General features: G+C 31.3%; 3 protein-coding genes across 5 annotated transcripts; 2 read left to right on the forward strand and 1 right to left on the reverse strand.

Moving 5' to 3' along the window:
• Positions 1-91: 91 nt before the first annotated feature.
• On the reverse strand, positions 92-2,310 carry mip40 (Myb-interacting protein 40). 3 transcript variants are annotated; one of them, XM_066739043.1, is made up of 8 exons: positions 2,173-2,310; positions 1,873-1,952; positions 1,707-1,782; positions 1,503-1,638; positions 1,217-1,432; positions 948-1,131; positions 554-702; positions 92-356 (listed from the first exon to the last, which is right to left on the reverse strand). In XM_066739043.1, the coding sequence occupies exons 2-8, from the start codon at positions 1,876-1,878 to the stop codon at positions 335-337; spliced, it is 789 nt and encodes a 262-aa protein (XP_066595140.1). In that variant the 5' UTR covers positions 1,879-1,952; positions 2,173-2,310; the 3' UTR covers positions 92-334. The 3 variants fall into 3 exon arrangements, with proteins under 3 accessions (XP_066595140.1, XP_066595139.1, XP_066595138.1); XM_066739042.1 differs by lacking the exon at positions 2,173-2,310 and adding an exon at positions 2,039-2,154; XM_066739041.1 differs by lacking the exon at positions 2,173-2,310 and having other exon boundaries at positions 1,873-2,011.
• Mipp2 (Multiple inositol polyphosphate phosphatase 2) lies at positions 2,111-4,606 on the forward strand. The gene is made up of 8 exons (XM_066739039.1): positions 2,111-2,393; positions 2,480-2,790; positions 2,865-2,990; positions 3,064-3,208; positions 3,282-3,382; positions 3,449-3,558; positions 3,664-3,858; positions 3,932-4,606. The coding sequence occupies exons 1-8, from the start codon at positions 2,111-2,113 to the stop codon at positions 4,092-4,094; spliced, it is 1,434 nt and encodes a 477-aa protein (XP_066595136.1). The 3' UTR covers positions 4,095-4,606.
• A 7,642-nt stretch (positions 4,607-12,248) lies between these two features.
• On the forward strand, positions 12,249-16,695 carry LOC136780501 (uncharacterized). The gene is made up of 2 exons (XM_066738899.1): positions 12,249-12,465; positions 15,294-16,695. Exon 2 carries the CDS (start codon positions 15,478-15,480, stop codon positions 16,465-16,467), a length of 990 nt encoding a protein of 329 aa, XP_066594996.1. The 5' UTR covers positions 12,249-12,465; positions 15,294-15,477; the 3' UTR covers positions 16,468-16,695.
• Positions 16,696-17,118: the final 423 nt, after the last annotated feature.

Raw genomic sequence — 17,118 nt, forward strand, 5'->3', positions numbered from 1 at the left:
ATAAATATACCGATATATTTGTATATTTTTTACAAATATTATAATAATATTAAAAATGACTTATATATTAAATATTTAAGTAATTATGGGATTATCATACTTGCATTATCTTTTTATTTAAAAATAACAAAAGAAATATATTAAAGATTGATTTATCCATGATTTGATACAATTGTTCATATGTTAATATAGAATATATAACAATTGTTTAATATTAAAATAGCTGTGTTATGTTTATAATTGCTAAATGCGTTTATACATAATAAAAAGCTTCAAAAACGAAGAAAAAAATTTATCTGGAATATTAATGATCATACTTGTGACTACAAGATAGTTATTCAAATTCGGACTGAGCCCTGAAATAAAATTTTATCATTATAGTAAATGAAACCATTACAGTATTTTTTGGGACACCAATAGGAACAGGTGTTGTTTTTCATGTGTCAGTAATTAAATACACATTTAAAATAATCTGATATCACCTGTCCCTAATGAATGTCAATTTTTATAGTTTATGCCTAATATTGAATAAAAAAAAGTAGTTGATAATTACTTTTTAAACATTGTACTCAATATATTTCCACTTTGAGCAAAACGTTGTTCATTTTTATGTGCTTGTTGATGCCATTTTTTCCTTACATTAGTCCAGTGTAACCTATGATCTCTCAGTAAAGTTTCTTTTGGCTTAAGCAACTGTCCCTCCTATAGCCATATCAATATAATTATATTATACGTACATTTAAAAACGGATTTAACAAAAAATATAAATGTACTTAAAATTTAATATTTTTCTTGCAACTTTCATCTATCAGTGGATTAAGACTGATTAGAAATAAATTTAGTTTATAAGGAAATTGTATTAATTAAGAAAATTTCATTTATACATTCATTTTTAGCTAGAAAAATAATAAAGAGATGAACTGATCAGTGTCAATTTAATTACTTACATAGTCCAAGTTTAGCTCTTCTTTTTCTATTAAAATTGGAGATGGGATTCTGTTTCTAGGCATAGCTTCTTCACATGGTAATGGAGGTGGTAAATAATAAATATCACAAATTTCACCATTGGAATTTAGTACATTATTACCAGTAGCAACTTCATTTACTATTTCTGGACTTGGGCTACGAACCCTTTTGCAGAATGAGGAACAATGAGTCAAATAAATGATAGAACTTAAAGTAATAGATTTAAACATTTAAATAAAATAGTACATACTTTGGAATAAGATTAGGATTTCTTGGTTGATTTGCTATCCATGCACGACAAATAGGATATAAAGGAGTATCTTCTTGAAATTGAGCTAAGTCAACACTTCGATCAAATAGTTTCATTACATAAGTGTGATGAAATGCAGTATCCATCTGAATTTGTCTACGACGTCTTGCTTTACGTGGTTGTTGATAAGACGATGACTTACTACGGTACATGTCCCTATTAACAGTAAAAACATTTGTAGTAATTAGTATAGGCATATAAAGACTAGAGCAAACGTTATAAATACATTTTTTTCATTTGGCTTCTGTAATCATGAGAATTTTCTTCGCTAGATTCTGCAGAAGATCCTGAATCGCTGTGTTGCAGCAATTCTTTCAATGCACCTCTCAACCGGTCTCTTGCAATAGTAACATCATTGTCATCTAAATATGAGTTACTTTATTAATATTTTATTAGACAATTTTATAACTTTAATAAGAAAAGTACATACTGATTTCATCTTTAATTTCCAGTTTTACACGTCCTGCAGTAACAGGCGAAGATTGAGTGTTTCTTTTTTTCCCCATCTAAAATATACAAATTATTTATGTAATTAAAGTTTTAAATTTTATTTATGAGTAATGTTTATCAATAAACAAATAAGATTGACTTTGTACCTTCATAACCTTACTTCTGAAAGGTTATTCTGACTGTGGCTATGGCGTTTAGCGTTGTTTACCTTGCACAGAAAATGTCACTGAAATTTTAATTTAGCGAACATGAATAATGGTATTTGAGACTTGGGCTACTTGAGCTACTAGACTTATATACAATTGAAATTACATAAATTATCCTTCTATTATTAAATAGGTCTATGAAAGATTCAAAATATTTTTGTTTAACTATCATCAGTATATGTATATCAGAGCACATTATTCATATACGTACATACGATACACAACAATCATATGTATTACCCAAATGTATCCAACGATAAGAGTTATAGAACAGTGCTGTTTTATGTTTTTTTCAGTAATTTTGCAATTGTTGATACTAGCAATTTGTATAAATTATTCGATTTCGGATTCTCTTCTAACGAACTGTTTTGAAGATATAGATAATTATAAGTGTAGGTTAAGCACTAAGACGCCCTACAGATTTTTAGCAAATCATAATGATACCTCTTTGAAGTATAAAGGTATATACACATTTAGCAGGACTCACGTTAATAAAAAATACAATAGTTTATTTAATTTTTAATTCCTTAAATTAATTTTATTTTAGATTGCTTAGAGAAAAAAATTTGGCTAATTGTGCGCCATGGAACACGATATCCTGGTAAAAAATATGTACCACGATTGAATAAACAGCTTTCTAATATACAAGAGGCTGTAATACAAAATTACAATGAGGGTACAATAAATTTGACAAAGGATATAATAAATGAATTTAAGAATTGGTCTTTTGATATTACAATAGAAGATATTATGTTATTACATACGGAAGGAAAGAATGAAATGATTGACCTAGCTGAAAGATTTCAATCTAGATTTCCATCAATTATGCCAGAAATTTATGATAATCAAACCTATAGAGTAATACTTAATATTTGTTATAATTAAAATAATATTTAAATTTTTAAATTATTCATAACTTCTTTTGTTTTTAGTTTAAATATACAGCAACACAGAGAACTGAGGAAAGTGCAAAACATTTTACAGCTGGTTTATTTGGATGGAAACAAAGCAAGAAGGTACAATATTCAGAACCAGAAGACAACGATCAAGTACTGAGAGTAAGTATTATTTTACTTTTTATAGAATTCTTTAGAAACTTCATCTCTATCTCTTAATAATTTTGAATTATAGTTTTATAAAAGATGTCATAAATGGAAAGTTGAAATTAAAGAAAATCCATCTGCAAATATGGAAAAACATAAATTTATAAGCAGTACAATTGTTGCAGACACAATAAAAAATATATCAAATAGAATCAATTATGAAATTAATTATGGTTAGTAACATTTAATTATTAATAATTATATTATGAAAGTCAATGTCTAGGAAAATGATTTTGTATGTTTCAGAAATTGCTCATTTAATTTATACTATGTGTGGTTTTGAAACTGCTTGGTATACAAATAAAGTTTCTCCCTGGTGTCAAATTTTATCTTTAAATGATATGAAAGTAATTATAAAATAGTTGCATGGAAAATCATTTAAAAATATTTTATCTTCTTTGCCTTTGTGTTAGGTTTTGGAATTTGCAGAAGATTTAGAATATTATTGGATTGACGGATATGGATTTCCACTTACTTACAAGCAAGCATGTTCTGCTATGTTAAATATGTTTAAATTTTTTGAGTATGTATATATGTATACACATACTATTTTTATAAAAATATAAAATATACATAGTAATATCTATATTATTTATTAATTAATATAAATTTAAATAAATAATCACAGGTCTAAAGACAAAGGAAAAGTGGTAGCTTATTTTACCCATTCAGGCACTATTTTGAAGCTGCTGGCCTTACTAGGAGTGGCTAAAGATTCTAACCCATTGAAACATAATTCATATCTAATACATGAGGAGACAAGATCTTGGAAAACAACATACATTGATGCCTTTGCAACTAACATTGCTTTTATTTTGTACAAGTATGAAAAATCTTTTTCTTCATTATATCATTTAATAGTATAATACAACTTATGATTAATTTTATATATTTAGCTGCATGTATAATGGACCAAGTATTCTGGTAATGCATCAAGAACGTGTGGTTAACTTACCTGGTTGCCCATACAATAAACCTTGTCCCTTATCAACTATGAAAGCTTTATATCCTGATCATGATGAAGAATGTTTATTTGAATCTATGTGTTCTCTTAATTGAACAAAAACTTGATTCTATTTTGAACATCTAACTAAATTGCTTCACAATGGTAAATTATACTTAATGATAGTCTCAGTGATTTTTTAATCTATATTACAATATTAGAATTTTTATTAAAAAATTGTATGCTCTCTAACTGTACTGGTCTTTTCCGTTAATTCAAAAGACGTTAAACAATATTGAATTAATTATTGATACCAAATATGATACAAGTCTTAAAACAATATGATAATAAAAAGCTTTAATCAGCTAAATAGTTTTAAGAACGAAGCTGCCTTCAAATACTTTACACCACCATTCATGAAAGTACAGATTATTCTTATATTAATTTTCAAACAACACTTAAACTACTAAATTAAACATTCCACTTTCTTTGTCTATCTATATGTTATTTATGAATGTTTTTTTACTAAAGAGGCGGCCATGCTTCATTGACAATTTGTATTGTTATGAAAGCTTGTAATAATGTAAAATAAATTAAGAATCTCAATTAATAATCGAATAGTAAAATAATGTTTCCACTAATTATTTTTCTAATCAAATAAATAAATCTTAACGAAACTTAGTTTCTTTGACAATTTTATGTAACTGTTTCTAAATGTTGGTAAGTAAACTTGCACGTGAGTAAGTAATAATGGTTAACTAATATAATATTATCTGAACTAAAGGGAAAACGCGTAAAATAATTTTTATGACTAAAATATGATGGCGATACAGAATGCGAAGGGGCGAAAGAACGAAGAGACTGGGATTAGAACAGAAAAGCCATCATAGTATCAATAAATATGAATGAGTATAGTTGTATACTAGGCCTTAATGAATTGTTTTGTTAAGATCACATGTACGAATGCTCCAAAATCAAGTAATCAAGTTTTCTGAAATTATAATTCATAATTAATCAATAAATTACTAATCGGACTAGTGATGCTACGTTTATTAGAATAATTCGGGTGTTAAGCCTGCATTCGACGATACATATTCCATAGGTAAAATATAATATGTAACTTATAAATAAATAGGAAGTAATATACGGGCTTGTTAGCTCAGGAAAAACATTAATTTACATATTCTTAATACAACAGTGAAATAAACGTTATAGATAGCAAAGAGTATTCCAGATCGGTTATGAGGAAAACGGCCTAAAGGCTAAGACGGAGTCACTGGAATTATAATAATTCGCGTCACTGGGTTCAATTTCAATCTACGAAGCTCTATAGTAGAATATATCACCAGGAAGCAAAATCATCTATCTCTTCTTCGTTAACCCAACCCGGGGCGTCTTGCGTTAAACGAAAACTTCAGAATTCCCCCGTGCGACTTTTTCTATTCTATTTCCGAACTGCTCTCTGCAGTTTTTAGCCATGCATTTATCCATCGATATCTATAAAGTTTCGTATACTTTTTTTTTCGGAATCTTATAAATCATCGAATATAAAATAAGGAACTTTTTAAATAGTTAAAATGCTTTATTTTATGAAAAAATTAAAAGTTGGAATAATTGAACGACCTTATATATATATATATATTTTTTACCATGCAAGAAATATGATCCTTAGCTGGCCTTGGCATTACATTTTGAATTAACATTCAAATAAAGAAATCAATTTCAACTAAATTTACTTTATTAATTTTTTATAGTGAGAATGTTTAAAAATATTTAGGGCTGGTTGAGAGAGAGAGAGAGAGAGAGAGAGAGAATTCTGAGTGTCAGGCGAAAATGATCAAATCTAAAAATTATTGATAAGATAAAACAATAAATGCTGTAAAACTGCGATACAAAGCTGGAATAATTCAAAGCTATATAAGTCAGAAAGTTAGATAAATGTATACTTGGCAATGCATAAATATTTTAACACCAAACCTATTTACAATTTCTCATACTTTACATTTAAAAATTGTCATTCGACCTGCTGTTGGTAGTTTTCGTATTAAACTGTCACATAAAACTAAATTTTTTTATTTTATTCGCAAAGGCTGCGATGGTGAATTTTTGTAGTCGCCAGAGAGGTGTTGGGCTCCCTTATAAATCCAACACGAGTGAGATAAGTGCATATGCATAAGCGCGGATGTAGTGCAGCAACTTAATGCTGCATGCACGCTTATGGCGAGATCCGTTAAGACGACATAGCAAGGCTTGCAAGATTTTATCGTGAAATCGGGTCAAACCTTCGGTCGTGCTACAAGGCACCTTCGGAGGGACGCTAATGTAAAATCCACGTTCCACCTTACTACATTCACTTCAGTTCCTATTAACTATTAAACTTTCATCCCCCAACGATCACTTATCTCACAAGCATGCAGCATTTCAGCATTTTCAATAAAAAGATCCATTCATTCTTTGCAATCCTATGGTTTACACTTGATAAAATTTCTGAATTAAACTGTATCTTGAAAAATCAAGAGGAACCCAATTAGTGTTTTTCTACTAGGCTACTTGTAACACACACAGTCCTAGCTGAAAATAATTATTATCCATTACAAATTATTTTCTAAGATTAGAATATAAAAATATTATAAATTGTGTTTGATCTTATTTAAAAGAAGATAATTAAGCAAATAACTGAGTAGAATTATTCAGTACATTTAAATATAGTTCTATGGAGAATAAAAATACCTAGACAAGTTTGACTCGATTCACTATTATACTATTCCATGAAAAATTTAAGTATGTCTAACCGTTGTTATTATTCTTTTAATTATCAACGTAAGAGATCTTATGATTGTTTGTAAAAAAATACACGAGAGATTTGGAAGCTAATTAATAATTCACAGCTGGCTGGTATTAAATTATCGTAGCTGTTATCGAGGTCATTATGTGCGTTACAGTGTTACGGCGTGATACGTGACTGACTGGCTGTTTCTACTTGGGGATGCACTCCGCTATGCATACTGTCGTATTATCAAGAAATATTCTCGTGACCCCCAGTCTCGTATAATGTTACTTAATTATCGCCCAAGTCACTCCCTCTAGTACGTCACTCTAGCATTTTATAATCCCTAATTAAGCACCGGGTTGACTAAACTCCTTAGGTGTCAGCTTGCTTTGCGAAACAAAGTCTCTCCCCATTTGCATTTCCTTGCAATTTCAAATATCAAACAACACTAATTGCAAAACAAACAAGGAAAACAATTAAAATTATATCCAGAATCTCATTCCAAACCGTATAAAATTTTTACAGTGATTTTGAGATTGCTATTAAAATTTCGTTCTCGCGACAATATAATAACGATAGATTCGTATTATTGCTATGCGGTATATGGATACGTTTGGAAAGGATAATACATTATTTGCCTTATTTGAATATAAAGGAGGGGGGGGGGGGGCATAATTGAATAAACGTTGAAAGGATTTTACGATTCAGTTAAGAGAATCTATATACAGCATTCGCATTATAGTGATCTCTGGTTGAATTGGAAGGAGATTCGTGGTTTTCAGGGTAATTTTAGGTACGTATGGGTGAACGTGACTGGCACCCAATACGCACTTTGGTCAGGCATACTACATTGGCCTGCTAAATTATTCGAAATATTTCCTTCACGATATCGCCTAGCGATAATTTCCATGCATGGAGCAAATTGCACAATTGCGTCACTTTTATTCCTAAATGGAATATTCATCGAAATATTAAAAATAATTCTGCCTGGTGGCACATCGATCAAACCCCATTAGCCAAAGTTACATGCTATAATGTTCATGCATTCGCATACTAATTAGCTTGTTAATAAAATGGATTAAAGTGAATGAGAGACTTAAGCAATCTTTTAGGAAGAAGCTTGCTAGGTATGTACTATAATGGAGCATTTAAGTTTTCTTCGGCAAGAATCGATGAATCTGATACGTCACGATAACAATAATATTCATGCGTTAATATAAGATTTGATTGAATTTTAAAAAGTGTAAACCATTATTTTTTATACAATTAATGCTTTATATTGACGTTTATGTACGGTATAAACTTTATTTGCGAATTATGCAAATGAGTGAAGAAAACTAATTAATTATTTAAACGTAAGAAACGAGTCAATTGATTTATTTGCTCGTGAGTCAGACTCGTCACTGCGATCATCAATAATTACGTAATAATGTACAGAGATGAAATTAATGTGCAAATTAAAGAAATTTACAAGTATCCGTGAATGGAGAATATTACCGTAAGGGTTCAGACGTGTCTTGCATATAGTGATTTTATGCAAATCCGTGTATGTTTATGCGTATGCGTATACACGTCGCATAGAAATAACGTGTGTATTATCTGTCTCCGTTTGTATAAATTTGGAAGTGAGAACCCGTTACCGTCGGCGCTGATGCTCTTGAAGCTGTCAAGTAATTATATTACGTATTGACTTAGTTTCCAAGAGGTCAACCTACCACTCTACTTGAAAATCTACAGGGTGTCGAATTTTAAACATTCATAACAAATAATTTCTATTGGCAAATTTGAATCAAATGAAGTTCGTTTCAAGCACCCAATGGCTTTGGTATTTTGAACATTTATTATATAATATTTTATACATTGCAAGCTACAATGGTGCATGCGATTTAAATGGATAATTCAAAGTCTTGAGATTAGCGCATATATTTATGTTTTTTCCAAAGGTTAGTCGGAGTTTGTCTCGTGGAAAATTGTGTTACACGAGGGTAGACAAAGCTTTGAGAGTAGCCACGATATTAAATAAAACAGACGCGCAAATGTATGTAGGAGAAGTGGCGGTTTCGGCCAAACTGTGAAAGGACACAAAGGAAGTAACGCATTTGCATATCTATGCAGTCCCCCTCCCCTCCCCCTCTCTTCACTAGTACGATGTCGGCGTTGTAGATGACAAAACAGAAGAAATAGGAGTTCCTTTACATCCCACGGCGCGTTTTTCTTTAAAATAATAGCGCTATATAGATATATATATTCTTGGTTACTACATCTTGATTCGACAAATACAGGGTGTCCGGCTAGCTCGTGCCAAACTGATAAATTCGTGAAGAGCTAATTATTTAAAGAATATATTATTTACACCAATTTTAAAAATTGTCCTTAATTAAAAAATTATTAAGGATTAAAGCTTCTTTGATTCGAGACCTATACTGCTACAATTATTCGATAATCATACGTCACTATGGGATACTTTGCCATAGGCTGCAATTCAGGTCACGCATAATGTGTTGAAATTTCACAAGAAACGTGATGTTAACTAAATTACACGTGCTTTGAGCGTGCCTCCAAACCTAGTCATTATATTTAAAAGTTTTTTTAGTCAGTAAGAAATAACAGTATAGCAAGAATATTTTGAAACAATGTGGTGGGTCAAGTGGGGTCGGCGCGGTCGTGCTTTCTGCACAGTAACACACGCTCGTCACATGAACATTTCGCGAAAAGGTGTTGCGGTCCACCAATGATTCATACGTTCGTGCGGATGTTTCTCTCAACCCTTTCCCTCCCTTTGCAATTCTCGGCGAGTTTACAGCGATCAATAAATACACAGGCTGAATCTTCAAGCCTCCTCTGCAAAACTGTGTTGGATTCTTCCAATCTTGATGATATTTCTATTGAAATTTCATAATAGTGAAAAGTTAAACAAATCGAGTGAAAATAGAAAATGAAATAGAAAAATACGGGTAGATTAGAGCACAACGTTGTATGTGTGTATGGAGTTAATTTCATTATTGCATCATTACATAGAGTAAAACTGAAGGTAGAGAGTGAAATAAAAAAAAGGGATGGACTATAGAAAATAACTTTGTGCTCGGCATTATAATTTCGTTATTGTATATCGATCAGATAAAAAAATAAAAATGTAGAATAATATAGAAAACCAACCCGAGGGTAAGTTTTACGTGGATTATTGGTATATATGGTTACAGCGAGAAAAATGTTTATATCAAATCATTTCGCAATCGAAGTAGAAAATGAGTACGGTTGATATAAAGTAAAGGGTGCAACGTATGCGAGGCTTTATAATTTCATTATTGCATCGATCAGACAAAAAAATAAAACTGTAGAATAAAATAGAAAACCAGAGGTAAGTTTTACGCGAATTATTGGTATTATATAGCGAGAAAAATGTTTATGTCGAATCGTTTCACAATCGGAGCGGAAAATGAGTCTCGTTGGTATATATATATATATATATATATATAAAGCAAGGGGTGCAACGTACGTGTGCGGGGTGTTATAATTTCATTATTGCATCTATATCGGATGAAACGAGCGATAGAGTTTTATAGCGAAACAGGAAGTTGGTCATGCGAGGTACCGGTAGATATATATATAGTGAGAAGAAGATTTATAGCAAATCGTCTCGCGTTAGGTATTAGAGTGGAAAATGAGACTGGTCTGGTTGGGGGTTAAGGGGTTAAGCTCTTAGATAAAGCGAGGTGCGCAATGTGTGCGTGGCGTGCTTTACTTACCGTGCACGTCCAGTCGCTTTGCGAGGTACTTTTCTGCACGCGGATTGCATAAAAATGAATTCGCGCGCGAAATAGCAGCGGCTTTCTTTATGTTCGTTTGGCTTTGATTAAACTGCCAACTGCCGCAAATACGCGCACACCCTCACTATGAGTCAGTATATATGCGTTTTTCAGTTTCTCGATACAAGTCTCGTATAGCCATTAGTGTGTATTTAGTTTATTTCGCAATTGACCGTGGTCGGGCGCAGCTTGCTTTCGAGATCATATACCGACTGTAACAAACGACCCGCGAACCGTTATTGGATTTTTATTCGATGCCATTTTCGGCCCACTGCTATCGAAACATATAAAAAAAAAAACAATTTTCTATCCCCCCCCCCCCCCAATATCATTTTATTATTAAATTACTTTTCAATTAGACCAGCAAAATATCCAACGAGTAAATATTAATTTTTTAAACGTTTTTCTCGGACAATTGCTCTTTGATTAAAACCATTATTGATAATCGTTATTAATATTTATACTGAATATTCTTTATTTTTTATTGTAAAAACAATCGGAAACAGTTTTATGAAAGATAAACGTACAGTGGAATAATTTTTATGGATCTACGTTGTTTTGGCTGTCGCGAATTGTTGTTGAGATAAAAATTTGGATGGTGAAGTTTTATACGTGTGAAATATTGCCCTGGAGTAGATATGAGGAGGTTAAAAGTCAGAAGCAGTAGGGTAAGAGTTAGACATGAAATGGCCGAAGGGAAATCTCACCTTCATTGTGGCAGCCTCGCAATAGCTATGCAAATCCAGTGTCGACCCTCTTTGTAACATTTTCGTTTTTGCTCACGTATTCATTATGTACCCTTACAGATATTTCCACTATATTCCTCTCATACAATACTTATATCTATATATATATATATATATATATATATACAATATGTATTTATATTCACCAAAAAATACTCGGACTAGCGTAAACGGTTTCCTCGAATTCGTATATTTTTTATATTTATACAATTTTCTGACGTTCGTACATCAAAATTTGGTAAATCGTTTATTTAAGAAAATTGGTTCTAATTTTAATTATTGTTGATTTGGTATATTGATTACATATGTCTGTCTGTAAAGACTCTTGAAGATACATTTTATTATGAAAAGATAAGTTAATAAACGAAGTATTTTAAATTAAAATTTTAATCGTGTAAACGTTTACTTGAAATGAAAATCATCCGATTCATCACTTAACAATCTCTGTAACAGTATATATACGAATTCCTTTCAGATACGTCGTTTATATTATTATATATGTTGAATGAGCTCATGCTGCTCTTATTACTTATACTGCAGCTTGGGGCATCAATACGATTAATATACTCTTAAATAAAATCTTCTTCATGAATATTTATTCGAATTAAAAGTCATCTGATGAAAAAATATAAGCGAAGATCATAGAAGTTTTTTAAGAACTTAATGTATAATAAATTTAAAAAAAGGGTTTCTACTTTTGTGCAAATATCCAAAGAAATTATATCAAGAATATGAATTATAAGAATACCAAGAAATCCATCGGAAATTTGATAAAAATTAATAAAAAAAAAAAAAGAAAAAAGGAACAGATTGCGAGAAATGTTTAAAAGTGGTCATTTATCAGGGGCGTTTTAAATCTGGCCTTAGATCATCCTTCTGAAGGGAGGGGATATTGCACTGGGTAAACAGAAAACTGGGGACCCAATCAGTTGCCTACTGCTGATTCAGTACTACACTCCTTTGATACACTTATCTTCTCAAAAAATTTAGTCGTAGTTAGTTGTCATCAGTTGTGTGCCAAGATAAATATTATATAGTCGTAGGGGAGTTTATTCATCTTAAACTAAAGTTAATTTTAAATTATATGAAGTGGTCAGTGGCATCAAAAACGTTATTAAAAAACCATTTTGTCTACCTCTACTTCAACCAGCTTCTCTTTAAAAAGGTTAGTTATTTAATAAACCTTCCTGAGCATATTCCTTCTTTTATACCTCAGCATTAATTTCACTAATGTAGTAATTAATAGTTTTTCATTTTACTCGTTAAACTTTATAACTTCTCTACGCAAACCTGAAACTGTCGACGCATGATATTTTTTCTTGTACTTACATTGAAAGATTAAATTTTTTCATGTTCTATAATATAACTTCAAAATTGAATAAGAAGCGGAGCAGAATAAAACGTTATTAAAAAATGATGGAATTAATAAAAAATTAAGATTCGAATTGCGTTTAATACTGGGAAAATAGGATGAAACATAAATGAAGGTGATAAACATAAATAATTTACAAGTAAAATTGTACAAAAAGAAAGCTTTAACTGCATATTATCGCTAAAGTGTTTCGCGTGAACGAAAGGGTTATCCAAGATAAATATATGACTACTGTTTTGTACGAATCGCCGTATATACGGCTCGAATTGATTTGCAAGTGAGACAAGAGGATGACGCGGAACGGTAAAATTGTATTCAAAAGTTTTTGCGACTGACGAGTCTATGGATAAAAAATGTGAAATCCATAGGAACCGATCTGCTATATTATATACGTATCGATTTACCTTGATTTTATTCACGCAAATAAGCAAGGCGTGAAAATTTTGTCCGATCGAATAAAAATGGTGGGGAACAGTGCATTCAAAGCTAACGCGGCATATGCAAATAATGGCTGGTTGTTTTATCCCATCTTTCAATAGCCTCGTCGTTGAATGTATAAATGCCAAAATCCTGGAGGAAGGAAAAGAGAATTTGAATACAAATAAATTCCAGAGTGAATTTGGGTAGCATGAAAATTCTTCCGATATTCAAGTTTACTCCGAGTTCGTAGGGGGAGCAGGAAAGGGGTTGGGTGGATGGGTTATGGAACGTTTCGTTTTGTTGTTACTGAGGGAAGCTGCTTGGGGTAAAAGGAAGGGATTGGAGGGGGAAGGGGGGGGGATTGCACGTAGAGAAAGGTCGAGAAAAGCATGAACGGCGTAAAACTGCAAAGCGAGACTGGCATCGTAATTTACTCTTTATGACTGGACTTTACTAAATCCCTTCTAGCATAGGTTTACCACCTTTGCGCACCTGTGAACACACGCACACAGACGCACACGCAATCGAAACCTCCACGGCTTTCTGTACGTGTGTGCGTGCCTGCATGATGGTAACATATATAAGTTAATACGCGTTATCTATTTCACCGAACGCATACACACCTTTTCGCAAGGAACGTGTACAAACTGATGCTGGACACGGAGAATCGTTCGTTTCCGGTTTTCATATCGCATTTCTATACCCCCCTTCCCCCTTCAATACCTAGAAGAGCCAACTATTCTCTGCTGGAACACTATCGCAAATCGAATTATCTCGTCCTGTCAGCACCCAATGTATTCACTGATTTTTTAAATAATTGTGCACGAGACAACCATTACAAATCTTATATTTAACTATATTTTGTTTTTTTATTCAGGAGAAACACGAGATTCTTATATCAATTGAAGAAAACTGAAGTTTATAAATAATATCTTTCTTTTAATTGAATAAAAAAGCTTAATAATATTTAACTAATGGAGATAAAGGATTGTTTGTAATTAAAAAGATTGGTTATTTTTATTAAATGAAAATAATATTTTTATTGCTTGATTGTTTATAAGAAAGACTAATAACTGATTAAAGGCTTTTATTCTTTTGTATAAACTTCTCGGGCGCATGAAGGTTTCTTAGAAAATATTGTTTAATATCAGGTATCTAGTAATAAAACACCATTGTATACATTCATAAGGATCCGCCAGACAAAACGAACTAAACCGTGAACGTAAAATTCTGTTTAACTTTATAACCATAAGCAATTTCAATTTATTTTCTGAGACGTTTTTCAATTAGTATTCAATAAGTTCATATATTCTTAATCATTTTATCACATTCTCATATACCATTTCTGCTTATCGCTTGCTGCTCGATGAATGGTTCCTTTGTACACTGCACTTAACTCGATAAATATCTACTTGCTAAACTAATATTGAATGTAATTTTGAAGTCAATAAACTTTTGAAACCTCGGTAGAATATATCGAAAGAAACTGTAATTATACTCGTATTATCTACATATCGATAACAATAGGTGTTTAAAAAAAATTAATCAAGTGTTTCAGATTTTAAACGTAACTTAGTTAATCTATTTTAATTAAAGGATTTTAGATGAGGCAGAGTATTATTTTTAAAACTTTAGCTAATATTTAGGTTTTAGTTAAAAAGACATTATTTTGTAAATATTAATTGTCTCAGCAATCAAATTATAATAGTCAGAGACTTTTGCTCAACTAGAACAAGGTTATTCAACGTACTTTATATAAATCTGTCTGGTTAGAGATTCTTACCTTAGCAGAGTCTTGATATTGAAAAACTACCATTCTACTACTATATAGCTTTATGCCAGAAACTTTCAGAGATGAAACTTTGCAGAGTATGTGCATGAGCTGTAGTATACCAAACCCCTAATTTAAATTTTACCTGCATATGTATATTGATAGATGTCCAGACCTGGATTGGATACATTCAGTCTTAATGCTTTGCACAATTTGAATTTCTTAATAGCATTTAGTAGGATTCACTGCTGCTGTAACAGAAACCTGCAGGTTGCATTTTAATGCTATATAGTGTATAATACTCAATTTAAAATGCTAATAAAACTTGATTTACACTATTCTAAACTTATTTTTTCATACATGTTATCATAGTTACTCTTTTACACATTGCATGTTGTACAGTAAATTTATTAAGTAAATTATTTTACAGTTTGAAGCTGAAGGACTAGAAAGCATTGCTACGTAACGAAACAGGCTAATACGAGAATAACTTGGAACAGTTAGAAGCCTTTATATTATCAGTAAATATATTAGTGAGATAGGAGAAATCCTTTCGTCCAACTTTCAAGTTTATTATATACGCTTCATCTATAGATGTCGAAAAATTCGAGAAAATGAATATCCCGTACGACGAACAAGAATTTCGCAAACAATACCATTGGAGATTTGAGACACCTTTGAGAAAAAGGTGGCTATTTTATGGCAATTGTAAAAATATAAATACTTGGCTTATTTTGTTTGGTGTATACGATGAATTTTATCAATACTACAAAGAATATTTATCAGACAAGGACGAAAATGTTACTCTTCATAGAGGCCCACCAAACATGGAAAATCTTATTCGCACGTCATCTCTCCTACGTACAGAAGCCACAAAAATGGATATCAGAGTCACTATACATATATTATACCTTTTCATGAACAAGCAGCCAATGAACCCAGAGCATTCAAATAAATTTATCAAAGCGAGATTAAAAGCTGTTTGTGCTACCCTACATATATACTCCTCCTCGCTTCTTTTGACTCATAAAGCATTGGCTACCTTTTGCAATACCATGAATTTATTACCCAAGCTTAAAACCAAATTATTTTGGTTTTGTTATAATAAAAGCGACAAATATAAAGAATTAGAATTAGCGAAAACTCTAATGGCTAACAGTGGTATGACTAGAATTTCAGACATTTTTGTATTTATCAATGCTAATAATAAAACTCTTGCTCATTCTGATCCGATTATGGAAACAGAAATACAAGCTTTTTTGGAGACTGTGGGGCAGAAGAAACAAGAAGCAGGTGCTATGTGGCCCTACTGGCGGTTTATTCATCCTAATGACACTTCTAGCATAGCAGTCACACCATATCCAAATTTGGCAGTAGCGTCTGTGTACTATCGGCAACAAATATCACCCGACACTTGTAAAAATTATATGTTTAAGGAGAATGTCGCCACCATTTCTGGCTTGAAAAAAAAGGTTGAAACCACGATTTCAATATCCAACACCAATAATAATAATGTTGTAACAGATGAGTTACGGCTTGCAGCAGGAATATTGGGTCTTAATTTGGAGAGAGTGATAACTGCACGAAATTTTACATCAAATTAGATACTATAAATATACATAATATTATAGCATATACAATCAAATGAAACCTTCATCTTTAACTCATCAATATGTTTAATTTTTGTTTAAGAGTATATTATAAATATATTTAAATGCAATTTAGTGTTATTTAGAGCTTTGTCATTGATACAAATATACTATACTATATCCTTTAAGCTTTTGATAATGTTTGACTGAAATTCACGCATGTTAATCAACAAGTTATAAATATAAATTATTATTAGAGAAAAATTACTTGACATTTATTTTAAACATCACGTCCAATCTTTAGAAACCTCAAGATAATTGATTCTACAATCCTTATATTAAAATAAATTGATAAAAAACGACTAATAGAAATAGGAATTTCTAATACTCCAACAATCTTCGTTAGAGAATACTCTGACAGTACATGAATCTGTTGATAAGTCAAAAATTCAATGGTAAGTAAACTCATATTAATGAAAATAAATAACATTATGAATAATTAGGAATATTTTATCTCATTCCAGGAAAAATAATTCAAAGTATCATACTATAAGAGATGAGGCATTAGTATCTCGACGATTATACATAAAGAGTGTAAGAAAATTCTAAGAACGATCAAATATTTCTAAATATAAGCTTTTGGGGAATAATTTAAATGTATTTTTG

This window comes from Prorops nasuta, unplaced genomic scaffold (genome assembly GCF_024137725.1).
Source record: "Prorops nasuta isolate Cenicafe-Biocafe unplaced genomic scaffold, Cenicafe_Pnas_1.2 PNAS00019, whole genome shotgun sequence".
Classification (NCBI taxonomy): domain Eukaryota; kingdom Metazoa; phylum Arthropoda; class Insecta; order Hymenoptera; family Bethylidae; genus Prorops; species Prorops nasuta.